Here is a 26550-nt window from a genome sequence, read left to right on the forward strand (position 1 = left end):
AAGAAAGAAGTTTTAAACATCAGTTACTCTGGAGAACAAACAAAACGCATCTGGATTTGGAAGCTCTGTGGATATAGGTCAAAACATTAGATGACCTTAAAGTAAGTGGGGTGGCTGAATTTGAAGAGACAGCACTACAAAATGAATTGGCCAGAATATTGAAGTAAGTGAAATGGTCAGATAAAATTTAGTATGGACAAGCACTGTAATAGGTAGGAAACATGGTACAAGAAGTGAAGTGGGCACACAGAGTGCACATCTCCGCCATGCTATGTTAACGTTATTACAATTATGCAGCTCTTCCTTGAGGCTTTTCCCTGCTTGATTGATGCTCTGCAACTACAAAACTGAAAGAAGAAACCTTTTTTGTTAAGTGCTTCCATCTCAGTGAGGAGGCTTCAGGCCAATTCACAGCAACAACTTGCTCTGAAAGCTCTGCTCAAGTTTTGACAGCTTTGACAAGTTTCACCTCAGCAGCTGAGACAATCCACAACATTATAAATCAACAACATTCTAAATCAAATAACCCACAACATTCTAAAAGAAAAAGTTAATTTACCCTATTTTTCAACATTAATGGATGGATCCTTTTAAAAAAAAAAATCAGGATCTGAATCCAGATCCAGATCAGTATCTTCGCTAAAAACTAATCAGTTCTTCCTTGGGCCATACCCTATCTATATTACGTTTTTTAAAATTCGTCTGTTAGCTTTTAAGATATATTTTTACAGACTACAAGCAAGGGGGAAAATATTACCTCTGCCCATCTGAAGTGGCAGTGTTAATAACTACTCTTAATGGTATTGAAATTGCCAAGAATTTGTTGAAATAAACCTAGGAGTCTGAATATGTTGAATGTCAAGTCTATCAATACAGTGCAGCAATCAACGAGAAAATAGAACATTGGGACCATATAGTCAAAACAATAGAGCACAAGACTGAGGAATGTGTGTTTGAACTATATAATACTCTGGTCAGATTGCACCTTGACTCCTAGTCCTCCAAAGACAATGCACTAGAGGCAGTTCAAATAAGAGCCATGACAATGATTCCAACAAGACAGAATTATGAGGGAAAAACTTGTGAAACTTTGGAGATTGTGAGCCTTGTGGGAAGTAATAGTATGGCCCTATTGGGTGTACAGCAGAGAACCAGACTGTTTGGCCCAGCTGGTCCATGCCAGCATTTACGCTCTGCGAAAATATCCTTTGACATCGTTCATCTAACCCCATCAGCATATTCTTCTATGACTTTCTTCTTCATGCTTTCCTTTACATACATCTGTGCACTTTACCACAAGGAGTAAATGAGGCGGAGAGTTTTACATTCTTACCACTCTTTGGATGAATAAGTTTTTCCTGAATTCTCTATTGTGTTAGTGACTGCCTTATAATTATATCCTCTGATTTTGGTTTCCCAGCAAGTGGAAACATTTCTCTACAGCTTACCAAATCAAACCCTTTAATTAAAGACCTCTGTCTAGAGAAAAGTGCCTCAGCCTGTTCAATTTTTCCTGATAGCTATAATCTCTCAGTTCTAGTATCAGCCTTATGAATCTTCTTTTGTATCTTCATTAATGCCTCTATATTTTTAAAATATGGAGACCAGAACTATTTACAGTATCGTGTTGTCTAACCAGGGTTCTATGTAAGTTTAGCATAATCTCTCTGCTTTTCAGTGCTATCCCTCTAGAAGTGAAACCCTCTGTTTGTTTTTAATAGTCTTATTAATCTGTGTATCTGAATCTCTGGATCCCTTTGCTCCTCTACCCATTTAGACTTCTATTATCCAAGAAGTTTTTTCAAATTCTTTCATGGGATGTGGGCATTGCAGGCTAGGCCAGCATTTATTTCCCATCCCTAATTGCCCTTGAGAAGGTGGTGTGAGCTGCCTTTCTTGAATTGCTGCGGTCCATGTGGTGTAGGTACACCCACAGTTCTGTTAGAGAGGTAGTTCCGGGATTTTGACTCAGCAACAGTAATTATAGACGTTTACAGCACAGAAGGAGGCCATTCGGCCCATACCCACGCCGGCCAACGAAGAGCTGACTCCATTTTCCAGTACTTGGCCCATAGCCCTGGAGGCTATGGCAATGCAAGTGAATGTCTAAATACTACTTAAATGTTACGAAAGTTTCTGACTCAACCACCCTTTCAGGCAGTGAGTTCCAGACTCCCAACACCCTCTGGGTGAAAAAATTTCTCAACTCCCCTCTTATCCTTCTACCTCTTACCTTAAATCTATGCCCCCTGGTTATTGACCCCTCTACTTATGGAAAAAGTGCTTTCCTATCCACCCTATCCATGCCCCTCATAATCTTATACAACTCTACCAGGTCCCCTCTCAACCTTCGTAGCTCCAAGGAAAACAACCCCAGCCTATCCAATCTTTCCTCATAGCTCAGACCTTCCAGCCCAGACAACACCCCCTGGTAAATCTTCTCTGTACCCTCTCCAGTGCAATCACATTCCTATAATGTGGTGACCAGAACTGCACGCAGTACTCCAGTTGTGGCCTAATCAGCGGTTTATGCAGTTCCGGCATAACCTCCCTGACCTTGTATTCTATGCCTTGGCTAATAAAAGCAAGTATCCCATATGCCTTCTTAACCACCTTATCTACCTGCCCTGCTATCTTCAGGGATCTGTGGATATGCACAACAAGGCCCCTCTGAACTTGAATACTTTCCAGGGTCCTACCATTCATAGTGTAATCCCTTGCCCTGTTAGCCCTCCCCAAATGCATTACTCACAGACCATGGGGTGATTTGAAAACAAGGATGAGAATTTTAAAATCAAGCTGTTGCTTGACCAGGTGCTAATGTAGCAAGCACAGGGATGATAGGTGAATGGGACTTGATGTGAATTAGGACACGGGCAGCCGAGTTTCGAGTTTGATGGGTAGAATGTAGGAGGCCTCTAGGAGTGTGTTGGAATAGTCAAGTCTTGAGCTAACAAAGGCACGAATGAGGGTTTCAACAGCAGATGATCTAAGATTAGGGCAAGATATGGAGGTGGAAATGGGTGGTATTAGTGCTGGTGGCTATGTGGTCAGAAGCCCACCTTGGGGTCAAATATGATACTGATTGCTTCAGTGTCAGATTGTTGCCAGCGCAAGGGATGGAGTCAGTAGCTAGGAACTGGATTTAGAGTGTGGTGGAAATAATGGCTTCAGTATTCCCAATATTTAATTGGAGGAAATTTTTGCTCATCTAGTGAGCATAGTCTAATAATATAGCAAAATGGAACAATCAAGATGAGAACTAGTGCTGTGCCTTCGGATAATGGTACTCTTTCTTATCTACATTGAAATTAATTTGCCAATTATACTAAGATTTTTAAGGAATGTTTTATTGTGTATACAAGTCTAAATGATAAAGCTAAATTCAGAATACAAGTGAGATTAAAATGTGGCAGGAAGATGGGAGACTGGTTGAAACTGGTAAAAGGCAAATTTGGGATTGTTATATTGCGACTATATGGAAGATGAGCAGTCATTCTTTTTTAAAGAAAGAACTAAATGGGTTTCTGTTTTGAACAGTATTAAGAGTTTAAGATAAATGCAAATTATGTTGTGCATGGTGTTTAGTATGGTTATTAAGAAGATTCTTTGAATAGCTATGTGAAAATTAACCACTCCCTTTTTAGGCTTGCCTCGGCCTCATTTACACGGTGTATGTCGACAGTCTGAACGTGAATTTGGAAAATGTGATTGCTAATCTTTTTACGTGTTTGGTGCCAGTTGCTGGAGGATCTCAGGTATGAAAAATATTGCTATTTTACTAGATACTTTAAAGTATAGAATGAATTAACTATTCCTTTGCTAAGGCAGCTTATTTAACCACTTAATGGACTTGAAATTTCTGCAAACTCGCGTCATAGTAATGATGCATTAATGCTGTGCATCATTATTAAGAGGTAAAAGTCCCAGGATGTTATGGAACAAGTTATACCTTTATTTGCATTGCTCCATAATTTTCTTAGACATCTGCATCACTCCTCAGCCTCACCTTAACTCTTAGAGGTTAATTCTTGTCAGTCAACTGACCAGTTCAGTCAATAGTGATCGCCAATTCCAGGATTTTACCATAATTTGTGCTGCAACCCATTATGCCTCTAAGCCTGGGAGGCCATCAAAAGAACTAGCAAAGCTTTGGAGCCTCATTCCAGCAGTTTGGAAATGGTTCAGTTTTCTTTTAATAATTCTGTCAGCTTTTCTTGCCAGTTTTAAGGACCTAAGAACAAAAGAGAAATAAGCAGGAGTTCAGATCAGCTCTTTGAGCCTGCTCCACAATTCATTAAGATCATGGCTGATTTTCTACCTCATCTACATCTTCCCACACTCTCCCCACATCCCTCAATTCCTGTAGTGCCTGAAAATCTGTCCATCTCTGCTTTGAATATACTCATTGTCAGAGCATTCATTGCTCCCTACAGTAGGGAATTCCAGAGGTTCACAACCCCCTGAATAAAGCATTTTCTTCTCAACTCAGACCTATGTGGCCAACCCCTTATTCTAAGACTGTGATCCCAGAATTCTAGCCTCCCCACCTAGTGGAAACTTTCTCCCAGCATCTACCCTGTCCAAGCCCTTAAGAAAAATATGTTTCACTGAGTGCTTTTAGTGTCCAAAGGCAATGCTTTTCAGGACTCTCATCTGTACCAACATGTTAGGAAAGTGAAAGCATTGCTATGCATAATCACTGAATATGCTAATGGTCTGCATTGCCCAAGCGAGGATCCTGCATGTTAATTTTGAATGGGGAAGAATTCAGGCAGTGAATTCCAGATGATCATGACCTGCTAAGTATAAAAAAAACTCCTTATCTCACCTCTGGTTCTTTTGCCAATTACCTGAAATCTGTTTTCTCTGCTAACCAATCCTTCTGCCTATTTAGCTGATGAGGTGGAAAAGATAGAAGTCATACTAAGCAATAATACTGACATAAAACTAAATCTTTATTCTGCCAACTAAATGACTGTGACTAATCTGTGTATTTCCAAAATGAATGGGAAAAAGAAATAAGTTCATGTCTTATCTCTCATGGGAACAGGAGTAGGCCAGTCAGCCCCTTGAGCCTGTTCCTCCATTCAGGTGGATCTTGGCTCATTTGTTTTTAAGTCTGTCTTACCTTGCTTTAACACCTTCACCTAGCATAAATCAATTTTGAGATTTTCATTTCATCGGGACTTTATCCAAGCTAGCAATAGTTATCTGCAGCTAATAGCTCTGCATAACCTAACTGTAGCTGCCATAAAGTGAAAATACAGTGAAACCACTATTTGGAAATAGTCTTATTTTTGGCAGAAGATGGTGTTGGGATTGGTACATTGGTGTAACCTGGTGAAGTAACTTAACACTTGTCTAATTTTATTGCATTAATTGTTTTTACCAAAATACGCAGTTTTGGGGAGAAAGGGACGAGAGATTAATGTTTGTTTTTCAAAAAATATATGCTTGCAATTTATTATTTTAATTTCGCTGTATGCCTTTGGAAGGTGATAACTACACAAATATTTAATTTTCACTTGTGAAAAAAGTGTCAATTGTGAAAAAAGCAACAATTGCAAAATACTCCTTAGTCTCAGAGTACAATAAAAACAAAAGATTACTTTAATGTGAAGTGCAGGAATATTGTCCCTTTGTTTAACATATAAAGTTTATTTATAAATGTATTGCCTCATTCTAAAAGCTTGTTTTACAAAGCCTTAGTATTTCAGAAATTTTTGGATCATTCAAGCATATTATTTGAAAAAACTATTTATGAAAGCATCATCATATGCAGGATGTTTACTTTTCCAATATGAAATTGGAAGCCCTGTTAGCTATTGAATGATTTGTTAAAGCTAAAATACTTTGTGTTGGGCTGGTAAGGCAAAGAAGATAAAAATCACACATGTATTAAGCAAGAATGCCGGTTTAACCTTCATCTGGTTGACACAATGCAGCTAATCTTGTTGACCCAGTGTTTCTGTGATTAAGATTTATCTAGTAGATGCTTCTTTTGTTTGTCTGGCATCATAACTAACAGCAAACTTCATGAATAACAAACTGAAAATTGATTTGGTTTGTTTAATTGAAAAATAATACCTCGCGGATCATAGGCTGTGGCTTGCAGTGAAGCTGTTGTCATAGTGTTTTGCAGCTAAAATTTATTTTCTAGCATTGAATGGTTTTGAGTATATGCTGTCTAAATTTAGCTAATGGAATTCCGCTCATGAAATTTTGATAAATAAGATGACCAGCTGTGCATGTAAATGATTCTCTTGCCTAAAGGTTTTCTCTTCAAAGCATCAGTAACAGATAGATAAACAGAAACAGATACTGAGCTGTAACTGAAGAATTCGGAGAGATGACCAAAAGCATGACCATTAAAATATGTTATGAGGAGGCTTTTTTAGACAGGAAAAAAAAGTAGCAAAGTGGACGGATTTAAGGACTAAATTCTAGAGGTTTAAAAGGTCAAGATAGCTGACACCTAAACTGCAAATGGTTGATCAGAGGGAAGGGGGATGCACAGGCAGCCAGAAATGGAGGACCAAAGACCCTGGGCTATGATATATGGCTGCAAGTTGTCATAAAAGTAGGGTGGGAGACCCTGTAGTGACTTTAGGACAAGGATGCTGTATTAGATGTAGCGTGGCGGGGCAGAAACGGGGAGTGAGTGTGTGAATGGGGACTGTTAAAAATGAAAATGGTCAAAATTGATGATGGGCCATGGGGAAAGAAGTTGGAGGTTGTATAAATTGGAGCAAGGCAGGTCAGCAAAGATGCTGTTGAAGTCTAATTGAAAGCAGTGAAAGCATTGATGTAGGTTTCTGCTGTGCTGGATGTGAGTTAGGAAAAAGATGGACATTATGGAGGTGGAATTTCCTATGACACCATGACAAAGATAAACTTTCCCGCTTCCTCCTTTATCTGTTTGCAACCTTTAACATGATTGACAATGCCATCCTTCTCCAATGTCTCCAGTTTCATCCAGCTGGGTGGGATTGCTCCCTCATGGTTCCATTCTTATTTATCTAATTGTATCCAGAGATTCACTTGCAGCGACTTACCCCATGTGGATTTCAACTGAAGTCCCACCCCTCATGTTTCGAACCCACCCAGGATTACAGGTATCTCCGGGACATGCAATGCTCCTTGGACTGCTGTTCTCGTCGCATTCTGAGATCCACACTCGGTGCCTTGCACCGCCATATGAACACACTCGACAGCTCCCTCCAGCAGCACCACCGCACCCTATTTTTAAGCTGCGCATGCCCCCACTTTCATTTTATTCTTCGTCTCATCCGACGCCTCAACAAGAAACTTTGTCTCTCTCTTTCTGGTGCAAAGGAACGCAAGCTCCAACAACTCATCGACACCAACACCCATCCAGGACCCTCCACCCCTGCTTGTCTCTCTGTCCCCAGCTCGTCTTCCAATCCCAGCCCCGGCCGTGTATTGACCATACCCCCTGACCTTCCCCTCTCCAATGCTGAACGTTCAGTGCTCAACAAAGGACTTAGTTTCATACCCTTGCGCCCTCATCTCAATGAATTTCGGGCTCGGCATGATGCTGAACTTTTCTTCCGCCGCCTTCGACTCTGTGCTCACTTCTTTGGGCAGGAGTCCTTTCCCCGTTCAATGGATCCTTTTACCCGCCTCCAATATTCTCCCTCCACCTGGACCCCTCCCTCTGGATTCTTACCTTCTCTTGATCTTTTCATTGAGAACTGTCGGTGTGGCATTAGTCGTCTCAATTTTTCTGCTCCTCTCACCCACTCTAACCTGTCTCCCTCTGAACTTGCTGCACTCCATTCACTCAGGCCCAACCCTGACATTGTCATCGAACCTGTTGACAAGGGTGGTGCTGTTGTTGTCTGGCACACTGACCTCTACCTTGCAGAGGCTGAGCGTCAACTCGCAGACACTTCCTCCTACCTCTGCTTGGACCATGGCCCCACCACTGAACATCAAGCCATTGCTTCCAGGACTGTTACTGACCTCATCTCCTCTGGAGATCTTCCTTCCACAGCTTCCAACCTCATAGTCTCCAACCTTGGACAGCCCGCTTCTACCTCCTACCCAAAATCCACAAACAGGACTGTCCCGGCAGACCGATCGCGTCAGCCTGTTCCTGCCCCACGGAACTCATTTCTTGCTATCTTGACTCCATTCTCTCTCCCCTTGTCCAGTCCCTTCCCACCTACATCCGTGATTCCTCTGACACCCTACATCATATCAACAATTTCCAGTTCCCTGGCCCCAACCGCTTCCTCTTCACCATGGACGTCCAATCCCTCTACACCTCCATCCCCCACTGGGATGGGCTGATGGCTCTCCGCTTCTTCCTCAAACTGAGGCCTGAACAATCCCCATCCACCACTACTCTCCTCCGTCTGGCTGAACTTGTTCTCTCACTGAACAATTTCTCCTTAAACTCCTCTCACTTCCTCCAAATAAAAGGTGTGGCTATGGGTACCCACATGGGCCCCAGTTATGCCTGTCTCTTTATGGGCTATGTGGAACATTCCTTGTTCCAGTCCTACTCCGGCTCCCTCCCACAACTCTTTTTCCGGTACATCGATGATTACTTCGGTGCTGCTTCATGCTCTCGTCTGGACCTGGAAAAATTTATTAATTTTGCTTCCAATTTCCACCCCTCCATCATTTTCACTTGGTCCATCTCTGAAACTTCCCTTCCCTTCCTTGACTTCTCCGTCTCAGTTTCTGGTGATAGACTGTCCACCAATATTCATTACAAGCCTACCGACTCCCACAGCTACCTCGACTACAGCTCCTCACACTCCCTTCCTGTAAGGACTCCATCCCATTCTCTCAGTTCCTTCAACTCCATCGCATCTGTTCTGATGATGCCACTTTCAAAAACAGTTCCTCTGACATGTCTTCCTTCTTCCTTAACCGAGGTTTTCCACTCACGATGGCTGACAGGGCCCTCAACTGTGTCCGGCCCATCTCCCGCGCATCCGCCCTCACAACTTCCTCTCCCTCCCAGAACCATGATAGGGGCCTCCTTGTCCTCACTTATCACCCCACCAGCCTCCGCATTCAAAGGATCATTCTCCGCCATTTCCGCCAACTCCAGCATGATGCTACCACCAAACACATCTTCCCTTCACCCCCCCGGCGGCATTCTGTAGGGATCGTTCCCTCTGTGACACCCTGGTCCACTCCTCCATCACCCCCTACACCTCAACCCCCTCCCACGGCACCTTCCCATGCAACCGCAGAAGGTGCAACACCTGCCCCTTTACTTCCCCTCTCTTCACTGTCCAAGGGCCCAAACACTCCTTTCAAGTGAAGCAGCACTTCACTTGCACTTCCCTCAATTTAGTTTACTGCATTCGTTGCTCCCAATGCGGTTTCCTCTACATTGGAGACACCAAACGCAGACTGGGTGACCGCTTTGACGAACACCTTTGGTCTGTCCGCAAGCATAACCCAGACCTCCCTGTCGCTTGCCATTTCAACACTCCACCCTCATGCCCACATGTCCGTCCTTGGTCTGCTGCATTGTTCCAGTGAAGCTCAACACAAACTGGAGGAACAGCACCTCATCTTCCGACTAGGCACTTTACAGCCTTCCGGACTGAATATTGAGTTCAACAATTTTAGATCTTGAACTCTCTCCTCCATCCCCACCCCCTTTCCGATTTCCCCCCTGCTTTTTTTCTCCAATAGTTTATATAGATTTTTCTTTTCCCACCTATTTCCATTATTTTTAAATGTATTTCCATCCATTGTTTTATCTCTAACTTTTGGCCTATTTCGATCCCTTCCCTTCACCCCACCCCCACTAGGGCTATCTGTACCTTGCTTGTCCTGCTTTCTACCCTTAATTAGCACATTCCTTAGATAATATCACCACCTTCAACACTTCTTTGAGCTTTTGTCTATGACATCTTTTAGCTATCTCCACCTATCACTGGCCCTCTGTCCAGCTCTACCTGTCCCACTCCCCCCTTAAACCAGTTTATATTTCACCTCTTTACTATTTTTACTTAGTTGTGTTGAAGAGTCATATGGACTCGCAACGTTAACTGTGTTCCTCCTGCAGATGCTGCCAGACCTGCTGAGTTTTTCCAGGTAATATTTATTTTTTTCACTTGCAGTGTGTTCCTGCGAATGCATTGTTCTCTGTCGTGTCCCTGAAGATTGATCCTTGGCCCCTTCCCATTTCTCTTATACATGCTGCTCCATGTCAATATCATCCAAAGGCACAGCTGACAGCACCAAGCTTTACCTCACCACTACCTCTTTTGACTTCTTCATTGTTGTTAAATTATCAGACTGATTATCTGACATCTACTGTTGGATGAGATGAGCAGAAATTTCCTCCAATTAAATATTGGGAAGACTGAAACCATTGTTTTCAGTTCCTGCTCCAAACTACTTTGCCTAGCTACTGACTCCATCCCTTCCCATGGCAATAGTCTGAGATTAAGCTAGTCTGTTTGCAATCTTAGTGTCATTTTTGATCCTGAGATGATCTTCCAACCTCATATGCATGCCATAATTAAGACTGCCTTTTTCCATCTCCATAACGTTGCTTGACTCAATTCATTTTCTGTTGAAACCCTCATTGACGCCTTCGTTACCTCTAGGCCCGACTATTCACCCACAATCTTGGCTGGTCTTCCAATTCTATTCTCCGGAAACTTGAAGTCATCCAAAATTCTGCTTCCCATGTCTTAACTTGCACCAAGTTCTGTTCCCCAATTGTTTTTGTGTTCACTGACTTACACTGGCTGCTGATCAAGCAACGTCTTGGTTTTAAAATTTCTATCCTTGATTTCAAATCCCTCTATGTCAAGCCCCTCTCTGTTTCTGTAATCTCCTCCAGCACTCTGAGACCTCAGCATTCCTCTAATTCTGGCCTCCTGTGCTTCCCTAATTTTAATTGCCCCACCATTGAGCTGTGCTTTCAATTGCCTTGCCGCAAGCTTTGGAAATCCCTCACTACACTTTCCCGCCTCTCCACTTTGATTTCTGCCTTTAAGAAACTTCCTAAAATCTACTTCTTTGGCCAAATTTCTGGTAACCTGACCTAGTATCTGCTTGTGTAGCTTGGTGTCATACTTTGTTTAGTGAAGCACTTTGGGATGTTTTGTTATGTTAAAGGTACTATGTAAATATAAGTGTTGTTTGTTGATGTTGGAAATATGTGGGCTTGGTGATGAATAGAACCAGCGGTTTGAAGTTCAGTTCACAGTGCAAGATAACATGAAGCTTATGCATAATCCTAAATGATGGAGCACATGGGGGAGTATTGCATATAGCTGAATCACAGAATTTTAATAGCACAGAAGGAGGTCATTCAGCTCACCATGTCTGCACTGGCTCTCCAAATGAGCATCATGTCATAGTGCCTTTGCCCTGCCTTTTCCCATACCCATGCCCATTGTTTCTATTCAAATAATCATCTAATACCCTCTTGAATGCCTTGATTGAACCTGCCTCCACCACACTCCCAGGCATTCCATTCCCATTCTAGACCCGAACCACTTGTGTAAAAAAGTTTTTTCTCACGTCACATTTGCTTCACTTGCAAATCACTTTAAATCTGTGCCCTCTCATTCTTGATTCTTTCACGAGCAGGAATAGCTTCTCCCTATCTACTCTGTCCAGCCCCCTCATGATTTTGAACATCTCTATCAAATCTCCTCTTACCTGCCTTCTCTCCAAGGAGAACAACCCCAACCTCTCTCATCTGTCCTCATAGCTGAAGTTTTTCATCACTGGAACCATTCTTGTAAACCTCTTCTGCAGTCTCTCCAATGTGTTCACATCCTTCCTATAATGTGGTACCCAGAACTGTACACAATATTCCAGCTGAGGTCTAACGAGTGTCTTATATAAATTCAGCATAACCTCCCTGCTCTTGTACTCTATGTTAACATGGCAATCACCTTGTTAAAAACAATTGCTAGTTAAGCAGGTGATGGGCATTGATTATCCCATCTAAATAGAACAAAAAGATACAGCTGGAACACTTTGGGTGGAAGCTACTTGGAAGTCAGTAGCACGGAGGAGTTATCTTGAAAATAAACCAGCTTGAACCATAAGACCAGCCTGGATTAATTCTTCCACCACAACCTCTTACATTGAGTAATGCTCTATGCCCTTATTAATAAAGTCCAGGACACTATATGCTTTATTAACTGCTCGCTCCACCTGTCCTGCCACCTTAAATGATCTACACACATATACATGCAGGTCCTTCTGCTCCTGCACCCCCTTCAAAATTTCACCCGTTATTTTATATTGTCCGTCCACGTTCTTCGTACCAAAATACATCACCTCACACTTCTCCACATTGAACTTCATCTGCCACCTATCTGCCCACTCCACCAACTTGTCTGTGCCCCCTTGAAGTTCCACACTGTACTCGCAGTTCACAACACTTCTAAGCCTCGTAACATCCACAAACTTTGAAATTGCCCCCTGCACACCAAGATCTGGAACATTCTTATATATCAGGAAAAGCAAGAGTCCCAATACCAACCCCTGGGCAACTCCGCTACAAACCTTCCAGCAGCCTGAAAAATATCAATTGACCATTACTCTCTACTTCCTATTTTTCAGCCAATTTTGTATCCACATTACTACTGTCCCTTTTATTCCATGAGCAATAATTTTTCTCACAAGTCTGTTGTGTGGCACTGTTTCAAATGCCGTTTGAAAGTCTATGTACACCACATCAACAGCAGTATTCTCATTGACCTTTTCTGTAACCTCTTCGAAAAACTCCAGCACGTTAGTTAAACACGATTTCCCCTTTTGAAATGTATGCTGGCCCTTCCTTATCAACCCATATTTTTCCGTGTGACTTCTAATTCTATCTCGAATAATTGTTTCTAGAATCTTGCCCACCACTGAAGTTAAACTGACTGGTCTATCATTCTTGGGCTTATCCTTAAACCTTTTTTGAACAAGAGTGTAATGTTTGTAATTCTCCAGTCCTCTGGCACCATCCCCATAATCTGATTCGTTCTTCATGTTCGTTTGGAGGAAGTTCTAGTTCACCCATGAAGTACTGTTGAAAAAACAGCCTCATAAAACACTGGTCATCATTGCGGAGAGGGTAACAGTAGAGACACAGCTGGATGTTGTTAACTTTATTATGTAAACTGGCTCATACTTATGGTCACAGCCATGAAGGTTCATGTAAATGAGGAAAAGCAGGCTGCTTAAAATGCACGCAAAAAGGAGTTGACTGTCTGAGGCTAGAAGGAGATGTTATTGCTGGAGCTGAACTATTTGGGACAGAAAAAAAACAATAGAACCATGTAGGGGCGTACCTTTGGGGTGGACCTCAGAGAAGTGATAGTGCAGAAGGTTGGAATGGTCCGCCATTTCAAGGATATTTATTCACTGTCCATGCAAAGATGACTGGGCCAAGAGAGATGTACTTGTAATACACATTCTGAATAACTCCCAGGAATAAAGTAAGAATTCAGTGAGCTATAAAATGTTTAACTTAAGTGAAAAGCTTATCAATGCTTTTTATTAATAGCACAGTAAAGATTTTATAGTTAACTTACTTTTTATACCAAAAAGTCTCATTTTGTTTCTTTCTTGCCAGATCAATAAATATTTATAGAGGAATTGAGTCAAAATACAGTGAGTTGCACAAATGTTTTTGAGTGCAGGAACATGAGTTTAATCTTATCCAAGCTATTAAATGAGAATTTTGTCTAATGGCCCTTTGGGGTATTTTAATAATTTACTGCATTTTTCTTAGGTATGATTCTATAATAATATTTAAGTTGTAGAAAGCCAACAGGCTTAAGAAAATTCTAACTAAATTTATTTGCTTTGGTTTATTTGTTACCTCAGTAAAGTTATTCCAGCATTAGGAACAGCTAGCTTTAAGATTTGCAATATTGTTACATTCCCCATAAAGACGGATAACTTTTAGAAAGATAACTGAATTTCCAGTGACTGACTGGAAGGATTACAGGACAGGATATCAACTTTTAAGACTTTTATTGTAGCAAACAAACTAAAAGTAACTTTGATTAAACACTATTTCAGTAGGCAGTTTATACTCTAAATTACAAAAATGTTTCCCCATTTAACTTTAAAATGACTAAAAATCACCTTCATTTTTGAGGAACCAATTCAAACCTATTGTCAGTTCCTGATGGCTTGATTCCTTTTCTTCTTTTTACAGCCAGATAACTTCTATTCCCCGAATTGACTTCCATGGTTAGAGTTACCTGGAAATTCTTTCCTCTAGCCAAAGCTAGGTGAATCATCCAACCTCATGTAAATCCTCACTGGAGAATCAGCTTAAATTTTTGTGCTCAAATTCTGGAATGTAAAGCCACAACCTTCTGACTCAAAGGTGATTGTGATACCAACTGATCCATGGCTGGCATGACACATGAACAAGATTTTTACCATTTAAAAGACCAGCCAGACCTCATGCCCATGATATGGCATGCAGTTGCATTATGAAATCTCGCTTTATTCTTATGAATTGGTTTGCAACTGACCTGCAAAGTGAGAGTATTATTAATATAAGCTAGAAGAGAGTGATGGACAGAGCCCTTCTGAATGTCATTCGTCAGGTTCTCGATCACTAAGGCTAAAGGACTGATAGGATTAATGAACACTGCATCTCAGTAGTACATGAAACAAAAGGCAGACTCTAAACCTTATGGCAGCTTAAGCCAGTACAGACTCGATGGGCCAAATGGCCTCCTTCTGCACTGTAACGGTTCTGTGTGATTCTGTGCCTATTTATTGAATTGTTCCTGTACAGCTTTAGACATTTTTCTACGCGCTGCCAAAAGTAAGATATGCTCTCAGTTAAATATTCCTTGAGTTATTCACAGTTGATTTGGCAAAATACAATGTTAAAAAGCATGATCAGAACATAGGGGCTGTAACAAAATAAAAGCACAAAATGCAAGTAAAAATATTTGCAGTGAGTACCACATACTGTGCTAGAGGAAAATATATCACTGAGAAAGTGCAGAACGTTTTGAGGGAAGAAGGGAAATAGCCGGAGGTAATGGCCCATTCGGGAACCGATAACCTAGGAAGGAAAAGTGTTGAGGTCCTGCAGAGTTCCTGGTGCCAGAAGGGAAAGGAAAGGCATCCAGAGCTAGACATCTGTGGATGACTAAAGATATAGAGATTAAAATGAAACAGGGAAAGGAGTCTTATGAAAAATACTATAGTAGAGAACAAAACTGAATGTAGAAAGTACAGAGGTGATCTAAATAAGGGGATGAGGTAAAAGAAGAGAGAATGAAAATAGATGAGCAGCTGATATGAAAAGCAGGGCCTCAAAGATGGTAATCTCTGCGTTACTGTACGTGTTATGCTACTATAGGAATAGTGGGATAAGATGGTTAATAAGTGGCTGATGCAGGTGGGAGGATTTCAGATTCCTGGGGCATTGCGACCAGTTCTGGGACAGGAAGAAGTTGTTCAAGATGGACGGATTACACTTCAACAGAACTGGGACCAGTGTCCTTGCAGGAAAGTTAAGTAGTGCTGTGGAGGAGGATTTCAAATAATTGGGCACCAGGGTGAAATATTAGAGAAAAGAATCAAGGTGCATGGAGGACTGGGATAGGCAAATAACACTGGAGTAAAGAATAGTTCAGAAATAGGAAGGATTAGACTTGTGGCAATGTGAGGCAGTCTGAGATGTGTTTGTAATGCATGTGTGTAAATATGCCTATTGTAAATAAGTTGAGTGAGCTGTAGACACAAGTTGCCACATGGGACTATGATATGGTGGCAATACCAGAGACCTGACTCAGAGAAGGCAAAGATTGGGAACTTAATGTTCCTGGCTAAAAGATATTCGGGAAAGATAGGGAAGGAGAGAAAAGAGAGGTGGTAATATTGATCAAATAAACAGTTGTGGTACTGGAGAGGGATGAGGTCGTTGAGGAGTCAAATATAGAGGATATGCTTGGTTAGAATTAAGGAACAGAAGAAGAGTTGTTACCCTACTGTCTGTATATTATGGACCTTAAAATATTAGGAAGGAGATAGAGGAATAGAATTGCAGAAAAATGACAGAAAGATCCAATAACCATTAAGAATAGTGATAATGGGGTCTTTAATAATCCTGTTGTAGATTGAGATATAACTGTGTAAAGGACAAAGAGGGGAAAGAATTCCTGAAAAGTATACAAAGAGGACTTAGTTGATCTGTGTGTTTCCTGCCAGTGAGGGAGGGAGCAATGTTGGATAGAATTCTGCGAAATGAAGTGGAGCAAGTTGACCATGTTTCAGTAGGGAAACATTTGGGGAATGGTGATCATAATATCAGGCTTAGAATTGTTATGGAATATGACTCGAACAATCAAGCATAAAAGTTCTTAATGGAGGAGAACTAATTTAATTGAGTTGGAAAGGAATCTGGCAGAGGTGAATTAGAATCAAAATTTGCTGGGTAAAACAGTAATTGAGCAATGTGAGGAGGAGATGTTTCACATTCAGAGTAGACATAGTCCCACGAGGGGAAAGGAAAGGCATCCAGAGCTAGACTTCCCTGGATGAGTAAAGATATAGAGATTAAAATGAAACATGGAACGGAGTCTTATGAAAATAGTACATTAGAGAACAAAGCTGAATGTAGAAAGTACAGAGTAAAAAAGAGGATGAGGGGAAAGGAGAGAGAATGAAAATAGATGAGCAGCTGACATGAAAGGGAACCTAAGAATCTTGTATAAACATAAAAATGGCAAAAGAGTAGTCAAATAAAGTGTGGGACTAATTAGGGAGCAAAAAGACTATCTTGGGGAGGCAGAGGGTATAAATGAGTGTTAAGTAAATGATACTTTTCAACTGTTTTCACTGGAGAAGAGGATGCTGCAAATGCAGCATTAAAGGAAAAAGTAATAATAATATTGGATAAGTAAAAAATAGATAAAGTGGAGGTACTTAAATGGTTGGTAGTCCTCAGGAGAAAAGCCACCTGGTCCGTGTGGGCTGCATCCTAGGTCACTGAGAGAAGTTTGAAAGTTCTTATACACCGTGCGCTGTGAATAAAAGATTTATGTATTTTCTGTAATGTTTATCAATTGTTTAAGAATAATTTGATTGTAGATTGTTAATTCTGTGTGTTTAATATTCATTCGGTTTTTATATTATTATTCACACTACCATGCAAATAGATAATTTTGTGGGAGGCTGCAGTTATTTCCCTTGTCTTATTTGTGTTGTATCTTGGAAATGTTACAAATATAGCTCCTCATATGGTATAACTTCCAGTATAACTAAGATTGTATGCATTTTTGATTTCACAAACTTAAAATACCTGAGGTATTGGCAGAATGAAAAATATCTGTTGCACTTTACAACCAATGTACTAAATTTATTAAAGAAACTACTTAAGAAATGCATTGTCGTTTACAATCCTATATGCATGTATTAGTATGCATGTTATTTATTCTGTAAATATGTATAACAGCATCATAATATAAAATATATTATTGAATTATTTTAGATTTGTCAGTTCTAAGATGATTTTTGACTGCTTGTCATTTTGTTTTGAAGTAGAAACCTATAAGGAAAGGCTAAATAATCCTTTAGGGTATCCAGACAAATCACTAATGAAAAACAGAATATCCTCATTCATGAAATTACTGGTAAAGAAATTGCACTTACCAAAAAGAAAGTAAAACCTTTGAGCCCAACAAATCTTATAGGCATTACAAAACCAAATTCCCATGCATTGAAGTAACACCTGCTGATTTTCATTTTCTTCCAGGAATATCCATTTTCAGAGCATGTTAATTAAGCATGCAGAAAGAATGTGAAACAATATATATTCTGCTGAGTTTAACTTCTAGGGATAAAACATTTGTCTAAATTCAGTCTTCAGATTTTATAGGTTTGAATTATTGGAGATTGAAACATGGTACATGTGGGGACAACCTCTGCTCACAGGGATTCCAACATTTACTCACCTCTTGGTCAATCATTTCCAAACCTACCTGTGCATTAGACTACCTCCAAATAATTGCAAATCTCATGAGACTGCTTTAAACTGTTGTTAGCTATCCAAAAAACAGTTATGACACCATATTCTAATGATTTTTGTACAATGAATTAAATGGCAAGTTTAGATATATAGGGAAAATAAAGAAATCTGGTGACAGAAATTATATATAGCTACATTTAACTCTGAATTTAAATTTGCTGCAAAGTACAAAAATTTGAAAATTGCTCTTTTTAATTTGAAAACAGACAAGATTGAAAGTACTTAAGATTCTTTTGAAGATATCAATTGCCTATTATGTATAAGGACCAAAATGATTGTCTGCTAATTTTTCAGTGTGTTATGATCCTGGACCAGACCCCCAAGTGTTTGCTAAGGTCCGGTTAAGGATCAGTATAGTTTTGTTTAAAGTACACAAAGTTTGACATTCAAGACACTTGCTAAGAAAATAAAGCTGCAAGATTCCATGGGTTTTGAACAAACAAAAATAAACTTTACTAGGCAAGGTCAAAAAGATAAAACAGTTTACAATATCTATCTTATACTCTAACATTAAGGGTTAATATGAATTACATGCAAATTAACAGGCAAGCTGTGGTCAAACACACCACACTGTACAATAAAAAGCAAATGCGAACAAGACAAATTCCACGGAGTTCTCAGCGATCCACCCAGATGTCAGTAAACACTGTGAGTTAACCAATCTTGTTGAAACTCTGTCTCCCTCACGAGGGACTCCAAATTTTTTACTTTTGAAGAACAAGCCTCTGAATTCCCTCAAAGCCTCTCCAACTTGGACTGCTTCAACGACTGCACACCTCCCAGGGTTTCAGTCTCATCTCCGGAGGCTCCATTCCTCTGGATTTCTGAGTCTGCATTCCAGCCTCCACTTGTGCAATTTCAGGTCTTTAATAGCTGGCTAGCTTCACTAGGCTGGCACTGCCCCTGGATTTCACCAAGCTCCAATTCCCCCAGCTATACCAAGCTACAAATGGCTCCCAGGGTTGCTTCTGAGTCCTAATCCTTTTCAGCACAGAGCCAGTGACCTTCTGCCACCTTCTCAACTCCACAGAACTACTCCTGAGCACTAACGACACAGAGCTATCAAACGGCTCCTGGGACTTCTCCTGAGTCCCAACTACACAGAGCCAACTAACAGCAACACTTGTTGCTTGGAGACTGCTAACAGCAGCACCTTTTCTCCTGCTGCAGAACACTCATTCCCCAGCAAACACACATAGATTGAAACCCTAGAACTTTCTTAAGCTCCACCCATCATCTCCATGATGACGTAGCCTTCCAGGGCTCACTGAATGCTTTTAAATTATTTGTAGATTTAACTCCCAAACAAAACAACTCTCTGGGCTTCAGTTTTATGCAAGCAATCTCCAATTTTCCAGCTAAGTAAGCCCAAATGCTGTTTTCTGATCTTGCCTTTCTAGTTGTTAGCTCCTTATATCAACACGGCCCCAACCTTTTAAATGTACTAGTCTTCAAGTTGCTTTAGTTGCATTTATCCCATTTTTCTACAGTTAACTTTAATCTTCTCAAAATTAAAAATTACCTCCAAAATGTTACTGTGAACCATGAACTAGGTGTTTATAATCACAAATCTTGTCATGGTTTAAAAAGAATTACATTAAAAAAAATCACGGATCTTATCCAAAATATGAAACTGCCTCGAATTGCATTTTTCTTAGTAATTGCTACACAGAGAAGATCAAGGTTCATCACGTTCATCATCTTGGTTGTTGCATGATATAACAATAATGGAATTTTTACTAATTATGGCAACCACTTTCTATCAATCAGTCTATAACATAGAAACATAGACCCAGACACGAGGCAAGGAAACCTCCCAGTGGTGAAAAACTTTGGAAACCATAGACTCAAAATCACCTGGTTTTCCGCTTACTACATCATGTCTCAAATTACTCATACCCGATCCCAAAGTATTATTTTCCGAAAGAAACCTATCCAATGTACTGTACTTTGGAATGACCAAAAGCACTACTGTTTCTGTAGATTAATTTTGAATTTCAAGTGTAGGCCATGCCCTCTGGTTGGATTATTCTGGTCAAAATAAAACAGTTTGTCATGGTCGACACTATCTAGCCTTTTTAAAATCCTACAAGTATCTATCATAATCACTTGTCAACTTTCTCTTTTCCGAGGAAAACATGCCCAATTTGCTAATATGAAAGCAAAATATTGCAGATGCTGGAAATCCAAAATATAAGTAGAAATTGCTGGAAATATTCAGGAGGTCAAGTGGCATTTATTTTCTCTCCTCCAAGATTACCTGACTTAACGAGTTTCCAGCATTTTGTTATTATGCCTAATTCACTAATTGCTCCTCATAATTTAATCTTTTCTTCAGTAGCTGCAATACCTATTTTATACTTCAAACTACCAACTGTACACAATATTCCAAGTGAGGTAAAGCCAGTGATTTATAAAGGCAGATAACCTCTTTACTTTGGCTCAATATTGTCTTTTTAATACATCACAACATCTGACTTGCTTTGCTTACTGCCTCCAAACGTTGTTGCACTTCGTTGTTAATCAGGACATCTTTCCATTTAAACAGTCATCATCCTTTGAAGTCAATTGTGTAACCTCTCAATGAAGTAATGTGTTATTACTGTGTTGCCTATCAATGGACAATACTGAACTGACTGTGTTTTAATCTAGTTAGCTACTCCTTTTCCTTGTTTAATTGAGCAAGAACATTATTTTGGTTGCATATTTTATTTTTTCCTACAGAAACTATTCTCATTGGGAGCTGGAGATAGACAATTGATTCAGACTCCTTTGTATGATGGTCTTCCTGTGACAAACACAAGTGTGGCACTTCTTTTCCAACAGCTGGGTAGGTCTGGATTAATAATGCATCTCCTAATTATGTTTTGGTAATTATTATGACATTCATAGACAAAAGTATAGTGCCACTATGGGGCTCGTACCCAGATCCAGTTGTTGCTAGTGCTGTTGTAAGATAATGCTATTGATCAAGGCTGCACACCATGGGTAAAAACATTTGCAAAATCAGGGATGCTCAGCCACAGTTTTACTCGTGTTCAATTGATTGAAGTGGCAGTTGGAGGATGCTCAGGAGAGGGTTGGTATGAATTATGTAGGGTATGCTAGTGTAGTGATTATGTTACTGGAGTAGTAATCCAGAGGCCTTGACTAATCAGAGAACATGAGTTCAAATCCCACCATGCAACTTTGAGAATTTAAAAAATTTAAAAATATCAGGAAATTAAAAACAATTATCAATAAAAGGGACCGCGAACATAAAGAAATGGGAGCAGGAGCAGGCCGTTCAATCCCTGGAGCCTGCTCTGCCATTGAATAAATAAAGACTGATCATCTACCTCAGCTACATCTTCCTGCACTATCCCCATATTCCTTGACTCCCTTAGAATCCAAAAATCCATCGATCTCTGTCTTGAATATGCTCAAAGCCTGAGCATTCATAGCTTTCTGGTGTGGAGAATTCCAGATTTCATAACTCTTTCATTAAAGAAATTTCTCCTCATCAGTCCTAAATTGCTGATCCCTACCCTGAAACTATAAATCTTAGTTCTAGAGTTCCAAGCTTTGGGAAACACCCAGCATCTACCCTGACCAGCCCTTGAATTATGTTTCAATGAGATCACCTCTCATTCTTCCAAAAAACTAGGGAATATAGACCTAGCCTTTCACACTTTGTCTACCCCAGTTAACATTGTGGAACTTGAAATCTACTATTGTTGTTACCGTATTAGTTTTACACTCCTCTTGAGATTTGCTTACATATCTGCTTTCTATCTCTCCCTGGCTGTTTGGGGGTCTATAGTACATTCCCAGCATTGTGATTGCCCCCTTTTTGTTTTTAAGTTCTACCCATATGACCTCATTTGAGGAACCTTCAAAGATATCATCCCTCCTTAGTACAGTAATTGACTGCTTGATCAATATTGCGACACCACCTCCTCTTTTACACACACACACACACACACACCCCCACGCCCCCACCGGTCTCACCTGAAGATTCTATACCCTGGAATATTGAGTTGCTAGTCCTGCCCCTCCCTCAACAATGTCTCCGTGAAAGCAATGATATCATATCCCTATGTGTTAATCAACACCCTCAACTCATCAGCTCATTAAAATAAATGTAATCCAGCCTTGCCATGCTCCCTTATGCCTTAACTTGATTACATATGCTCTGTCTTCCAGACTGAGTTGGTTTTCCTTCTGTACTTGCCTGTACATTACTTCGTACTATACCTTGACTCTGTATCCCATCCCCCTGCCAAATTAGTTTAAATCTCCACCAACAGCAGCAGCAAACCCGCCCGCAAGGATGTTGGTCCTGTTCCGGTTCAGGATGTTGGACTTGTACGGGTCCCACCTTCCTCAGAAACCAAGCCAGTGATCCAGGAATTTAAAGCCCACCCTCCTGCACCAACTCTTCAGCCATGCATTCATCTGCTCTATCCACCTATTCCTATACTCACTAGCACATGGTACTAGGAGTAATCCAGAGATTACAAATTTTGAGGTTCTGCTTTTCATTCTGCTACCTAGCTCCCTAAATTCTTGCTGCAGGACCTCATCCCTCTTTCTACCTATGTCGTTGGTACTAATGTGAACCATGGTCTCTGACTGTTCGCCCTCCCCCTTCAGAATGCCCTGCAGCTGTTCAGTGACATCCTTGACCCAGACCCCAGGGAGGCAACACACTATCCTGGAGTCACGCCTGTGGCTGCAGAAACACCTGTCTGTACCCCTCACTATTGAGTCTCCTACCACTATTGCTCTTACTTTCTTTCTCCTCCCCACTTGACCAGCTGGGCTCCGGCTGCTGTCCCCAGAGGAGCTGTCACACTCACCGTTTTCCAACACAGAAAAACTGTTCTTGATTGAGATGCACACTGTTGCTTTCCTGACTACTTGCCTGCCCCCCTTCTGACTGGTGCCCACTCATTCCTTCTGTGACTGCACTTCCTTAAGCTGTGGTCTGACCATGTCTAAAAACATGCTATTCACTTAACTTGACACTCAAAGCTGGTCAAACTGAAGGCACTTCCTGCAGATGTGGCCATCCAAATTGACAGGAGCACCTCAGACTTCCCACATCCTACAGGCCATGCAACACACAGGACTGAGCTCCCTTGCCTTATCCTTAATTAAAATACTCTTACCCTAAATTTAAGCCAAATGGAAAATTATTTAAGCTTCTATCTTTTTTTAAAAAAAGCTAGGACCCTTTCCTTAATGTAGCTTTAAAGTGGAGAAAAACAACTTACCCACTTGCTACCAATCAGCTCTCTGCTTTGCGCTGATGTCATTTTGGTTAGCCTTTTCGAATTCTGGCGGGTTCCTGTTTTATCCCCGACCTCTCGCTATTTTATCTCCTGAACCCTCGCTGTTTTATCTCCTGAACCCTCGCTGTTTTATCTCCTGAACCCTCGCTGTTTTATCTCCTGAACCCTCGCTGTTTTATCTCCTGAATCCTCGCTGTTTTTTCTCCCGAGCTCGCGCTGTTTTCTCTCCCGAGCTCGCGCTGTATTCTCTCCCGAGCTCGCGCTGTATTCTCTCCCGAGCTCGCGCTGTTCTCTCTCCCGAGCTCGCGCTGTTTTCTCTCCCGAGCTCGCGCTGTTTTCTCTCCCGAGCTCGCGCTGTTCTCTCTCCCGAGCTCGCGCTGTTCTCTCTCCCGAGCTCGCGCTGTTCTCTCTCCCGAGCTCGCGCTGTTCTCTCTCCCGAGCTCGCGCTGTTCTCTCTCCCGAGCTCGCGCTGTTCTCTCTGCAGAAGCTTCGCCATCTTACCCACTGAACTCTCACTGCTTGACCCCCCCCCCCCCCCCCCCCCCCCCCAAACTCCTCACCACTTGATTTCCTGACCACCTTCTTTCCTTGGGTAAGGAGACCAAAACTATGTACAGTATACCAGGTGTGGTCTCACCAATTGCAGTAACACTCGTATACACTTGTACTCTAATATTTTTATAATAAAGGCTAACATACCATTTGTTTACCTAATTGCTTGCATGTTAACTCTGTGATTTGTTCACCTATGTTCCTCTGCATACTAACAACTCCTCCACATTACATTCCATCTGTCCTGGTCTTGTTTGCTCAATTAGCTTGTCTATACCTTTTTGCAGCCTTCATGTGTGTCTCTCACAGTTTACTTTCCTGCTTAACTTGGATGTATTACACCCAGTCCCATCATGTGAGTCATTGATAGAAATTATAAATAGCCCAGGCACAAGCATTGATCCTGCAGGACCCCACAGCCTGCTACCTGACAATGATCCATTTATTTCTACTCTCTGCTTTCTGTCCGTTAACCAATCCTCAATCAATGAAAATGGATTACTCCCAATCCACGAGCACTAATTTTGTTTATTAGCCTCTTCTTGCTCCATCTAATCAAATGTCTTTTGAACACCTAAATACACCACATCCATTGGTTCCCCCTTATCCCTTCTGCGAGTTGCAACCTCATATACTCATAACTTTGAGAAACATTTTTTCTTTCATAAATCTTTGTTAGCTTTGCCCAACTATAACATTTCTAAGTGCCATGTTCTCATGCCCCTAATAATAGATTCTAGCATTTTTCCTACTAATGATGTCAGATTAACTGGCCTAAAGTTCCCAGTTTTTCTCTTCCTGCCTCCCTGAAACTGTTGGATTGTCATTAAAAAAAAACAAAACTGGTTCATTACTAACTTTTCCAGAAACACATCTGTCTTCCTTACCTGGTCTACCCTTTGTGTTTTAAGTTCCACACCAACATGGGTGACTCTTAACTTCTCCGAAACTATACATATGAAACCTTCCAGTAGTTGAAGAAGGCTCACCACCACCATCTTAGGGCGCTTAGGAAAGGGTAATAAATGCAGCCTTGCTAATGATGTTCCTTTCCGAGGAATGAATAGATGAAGAAAATTGTGGGGGTACAAGTGAGATTGGCAGAATGAACTGAGTAGGAGTTTGATGGGGATAAGGCATTTCTGGGCTCTGTTTGGTCAGTTGGAAACCTACAAATTGCTTATTCTTTTTGTTATTTAAAAAATTTATGAATTGTAAAAGTGTATTAAATTAGCTAGAAAGTATAATTTTAACGTGTAAATTCAAAATTTCCAGGGAACATGCCCTAGGACCACAAGTAAAGCACCACCATTTGTACGAAGGGCATGAAATGATTTATTTGCAACACTATTTGGGAAGAGTGTACATAATCTACACTTGCTATCGACTTGGAATGGCTTTGAAACTCTAATTTGCTATTTTTTTTGTTTCAACTGACCTTCTCTTCCAGCAATAGACTTTCTGAAAACAGTTTTAAAACACAAAATCAAATGTTCACTTTCCAAAAATGCAGTTCTTCATTGAAATTAAAGATATTTTTGGAAAGTAACCCGTTAAAACTGCAGAAGAAATCAAGAAAGATACAAAAGTAGCTTTCCATTTGATATGAAAGCTATGTTCTAATTGGATGTAAATTTATGAAAAGGGTACCCTGCATGGAAAACACATTCATTAACTTTAGCCTCTGTGATTAGTGAAATGTTCGAATGCCCTTTGTTGGCCAACAAAGAAAAAAGATGATGCGCTTACTTAACACTAGGGGGGAAAAAAAACTGTTTTTAAAGTATCATAAAGCAAGCTCAAGAAATGCCTGCTTGTGAGTCATGTAGATTTGGGTGTCTTAAAGTTTTTGCAGTTAGGCCCAATATATTGTAGTAAAAATGTCAGTTACACTTCATAAAATAGTTCTATGAAGGGGGCGGTAAGTTATTTATAGTATCTTGTTCCAGTATTCCTGTTTCTCATTTTCTGCTGAATTCACAGACTTTTTCGGAGGAAATAATTTTAGCTTAGAAAAGTAGCAGTTTTATTGGATTTGTAAAGAAAAGGAAAAACTTTATTTAAGTCATTCCCTCAGGATGTCCCCATATTTAACCCATTAATTAGTCTTGAAGTGTAAAAATTAGAATAAAGAACATTGATAGATTAGGAAGTCTTCAGAAACACAATTGTAACAGGTTTTTAACAGACTTCAATTAAAATGACAAATAATTTGTAAAAACCTTATAAAAGGCACAGCATATACTGGTTTGGAATTCCCTTGTAATTTGTGGCCCAACAGCAGCACAAGAACTGAGTTATGCTGATCTTCTGAGGAACTTTATATGTAAGTGGATTAAACCAGTTTTACACTTAAACTTTTCATCACACAATTTTCTTTGTTGTTTGCGCTGCCCCCAAAGTGAATCTATCAAAATCCATAAGACCACAAGACCTAGAAGCAGAAGTAGGCCATTCGGCCCGTCGAGTCTTCGCCATTCAATGACATCATGGCTGACTTGATAACCCTCAACTCCACTTTCCTGCCTTTTCCCCATAACTTCTGATTCCCTTACTGATTAAAAATCTATCTCAGCCATGAATATACTTAACGACATAGCGACTACAGCCCTCTGCGATAAAGAATTCCACAGATTCACTACCCTCAGAGAAGAAATTCCTCCTCATCTCGGTCTTAAATGGGCAACTTCTTACTCTCAG

General features: G+C 40.6%; 1 protein-coding gene across 2 annotated transcripts in view; it reads left to right on the forward strand.

Annotated features, from left to right (window-relative positions):
• Window positions 1-26550, forward strand: part of sbf2 (SET binding factor 2) — a 669356-nt gene that overhangs the window by 276858 nt on the left and 365948 nt on the right. Inside the window, exons 5-6 of one of the 2 annotated variants that reach the window (XM_078549182.1) lie at window positions 3648-3758; window positions 20747-20852. In XM_078549182.1, coding sequence (XP_078405308.1) covers window positions 3648-3758; window positions 20747-20852 — 217 coding nt within the window. Of the gene's footprint in view, window positions 1-3647; window positions 3759-20746; window positions 20853-26550 lie in introns of those variants that run through there. The other variant, XM_078549183.1, reaches the window with a different exon arrangement.

The sequence above is a fragment of the Cetorhinus maximus genome, chromosome 9, assembly GCF_964194155.1.
Source record: "Cetorhinus maximus chromosome 9, sCetMax3.hap1.1, whole genome shotgun sequence".
In the NCBI taxonomy this organism is placed as follows: domain Eukaryota; kingdom Metazoa; phylum Chordata; class Chondrichthyes; order Lamniformes; family Cetorhinidae; genus Cetorhinus; species Cetorhinus maximus.